The 2,595-nt window shown below is 39.5% G+C and overlaps 1 protein-coding gene across 1 annotated transcript in view; it reads left to right on the top strand.

Annotated features, from left to right (window-relative positions):
- The first annotated feature begins 1,684 nt into the window (after positions 1-1,684).
- Positions 1,685-2,595, top strand: part of LOC108799252 (beta-Ala-His dipeptidase-like) — a 47,083-nt gene continuing 46,172 nt past the window's right edge. The window contains exons 1-2 of the mRNA XM_018571088.1: positions 1,685-1,778; positions 2,265-2,409. Coding sequence (XP_018426590.1) covers positions 2,371-2,409 — 39 coding nt within the window. The 5' untranslated portion in view covers positions 1,685-1,778; positions 2,265-2,370. The remainder of the gene's footprint in view (positions 1,779-2,264; positions 2,410-2,595) is intronic.

Here is a 2,595-nt window from a genome sequence, read left to right as displayed (position 1 = left end):
CCTGATGAATACATTTTCATATACGTTTAATATATATAAATGAATTTTATATTTTAAAATCTTCATCTCTAACCTAAATAACAGCTGGTGGTGCTTGCTCAGGCACTTCCTTAAAGGCTGACAACACGCTGCTATCTCTCCCATTTGTTCTCCCCTGTGGTCACATGTTTTTCTAATGAAGCCTACAATTGGTTGTTTTAACAGAAATGACGTAGGCATGGTCCATTGTTGTCACCATTAGGAAATCTATCCTGATAAATTAAATGCAGCTACCCCTGGAGTGCATGTAGGCAGGAAGTGCCTGTCAAGAGGCTGCAGGAGATCAACAACACTGAGCTACAACTAAGGATAAAAAAAAGGAAAACAAGTATTTTCTATTATATATTATTTTAAAGAAAGTGACAATTGTTTATGCTACACAGTGCTTTATCAAACTTAATAACATTCAGATAGGGTTTGCATCTTTTTGATAAATATTTGTACTCTTATTCTCTCTACGTACTCTAAAGCTGCCCATACACCTTACAATTATCTGCAGATTTTCGATGGTCAGATGGAAAAGGTGCAACAGATTCCTCCATCTACGCTAAACTGCGTGGATAGAGGAATCTCACACTGGGTCAAGCTTCCGTAATCTTGCTAGTCGGCCCCGCTGACTCTCAAAACACCTGAGCAATGCCTGCATCCAATCGGATTGTTCAGGTATTTTGGGAGCCAGCGGGGCTGACTGGCAAGATACTGAAGCTTGGCCCAGGTGGAGATTACTCCATCCACACAGTTAAGTGTAGATGGAGGAATCTGTTCCACCTTTTCCATCTGACCATAGAAAATCTGCAGATAATTGTAAGGTGTATGGCCAGCTTTAGGGTTTGTGGCGTTTTTAAAGTGACCCTAAACTCAGGAGATCAGTCTTACAAATACATTCAAGTACCTTAATTATGAACAAAAATGTATTTTATTTGTGTATCACTCGGCTGTAGATTCTCAAATCATCTCTGAATTGGTGACACTGTCCTTCCTTCTGGAGGGTGGCTACTTTTGTTCTCCATGGTCCCTGTGTGTGTTGTAAAGTAGCCTCCACTCCAAGCTCACTCCCGTGATGGACTACAATCTCAAATTTAGTTTACTCATTTGTATTGAGATTGTAGTCCATCACGGGAGTGAGCTTGGAGCGTTGACTACTATATAACACACAGGGACCATGGAGAACAAACGTAGTCACCCTCCAGGAGGAAGAACAGTGTCAGCACCAATTCAGAGATGATTTGAGGATGTACAGCTGAGTGATACACAAATAAGATTTTTGTTAATGATTAAGTTACTTGAATATATTTTTAAGCTTTAACTCCTGAGTGTCACTCTAACTACCAAGGCAAATATTGGCCATTGTATTTGCTAGCGCTTTTAAAAGCTTATAAGCTTTACTTCTTTTCAGACGACACTAATCAGCTGTTAAACTTAGCACTGTGGACACACAGAATGTTAGTAGTAGATATGAATAGTTGTCAGGTCCAAAATTCTATTTAATTTGGATAACCTAAATGTGCCCTTTGCATCATCCATGGAACAATGCCTGCATGCACCCCTCTCCCCTCTCCTGTGCCTTACAGGGTTGCTGGAGGAGGGTCCAGGGAGTCAGCCAATTAAAACTTGGCCAGACTTGGCAGACTCTGCAGGAGAAACTTGTGATTATCATACTGTCAGCTGGGACCAAATGAAAAAGGTTTTCAGGCTATCCCTGTCCCTAATCTACAGGCTGCGTGATCTACAAGACACAGGTATCTATAGCATGACGGACATACACCATTTCTCTGTCTTCCCACGATCACCTATACATGAACTATGCATGCAGCAATGAGCAGAGGATTGCATCATATAGATCCATACTTAGAATGGAAACCAAACTCACTCCTAGCTTGGTGTCTCTTGCTGGGGTGACTTAGTGTATACTATAACCAGATACCTATAGAATTCATGTGTTTTTATTTCTACTGAGTCCTAGAATAAAATAAGGGGTGTGCAATACCAATACTGCAACTCTGAAAATGAGTCAGGTGGACTTTTGTGATAAATCAACGGTTCTCTCATCTGAATTTCTTTTTTAGTCCTGTACATTTAAAAGATATGTCTTTTAAACCATAAAAAAGTTGTCATTAATATCGATTCTTTTTTTGCATTAAGTTATTTTTACTGCTTCCTACGTATATATTCTTCTGTAGCTCCATGTGCATAAGTCTATTTTTGTTCTGTCTCTTCATGTGGAGTGGTTTAACACTATACGTATAGCTGGAGAAGGTAATTCAGTGGGCGTGCTGGAGAAATCTGATACAGGCTGCTGCTTTTCAAGAACGATATAGACAGGACAGGAAAATGATGCAACTCTCTCTACAGCATTGCTCTCTGTCAATGGTAAGGATCTGCAGCCTTTCCTATGTATACATATATAGATTGTATGTTCCAATGTCTGATAGATTTATATGATGATTTCTTATGTGACTTTTACTACTCTGGCAGGGACCTCACCTGGTGGAAAATAGAACTGCCACCAGCTGCTTTACATAGGTATATATCTAGATATATATCTAGATATATATA

This window comes from Nanorana parkeri, unplaced genomic scaffold (assembly GCF_000935625.1).
Source record: "Nanorana parkeri isolate BGI_ZX_2015 unplaced genomic scaffold, ASM93562v1 scaffold1672, whole genome shotgun sequence".
NCBI lineage: Eukaryota > Metazoa > Chordata > Amphibia > Anura > Dicroglossidae > Nanorana > Nanorana parkeri.
This window is presented reverse-complemented; position numbering and strand designations above follow the sequence as displayed.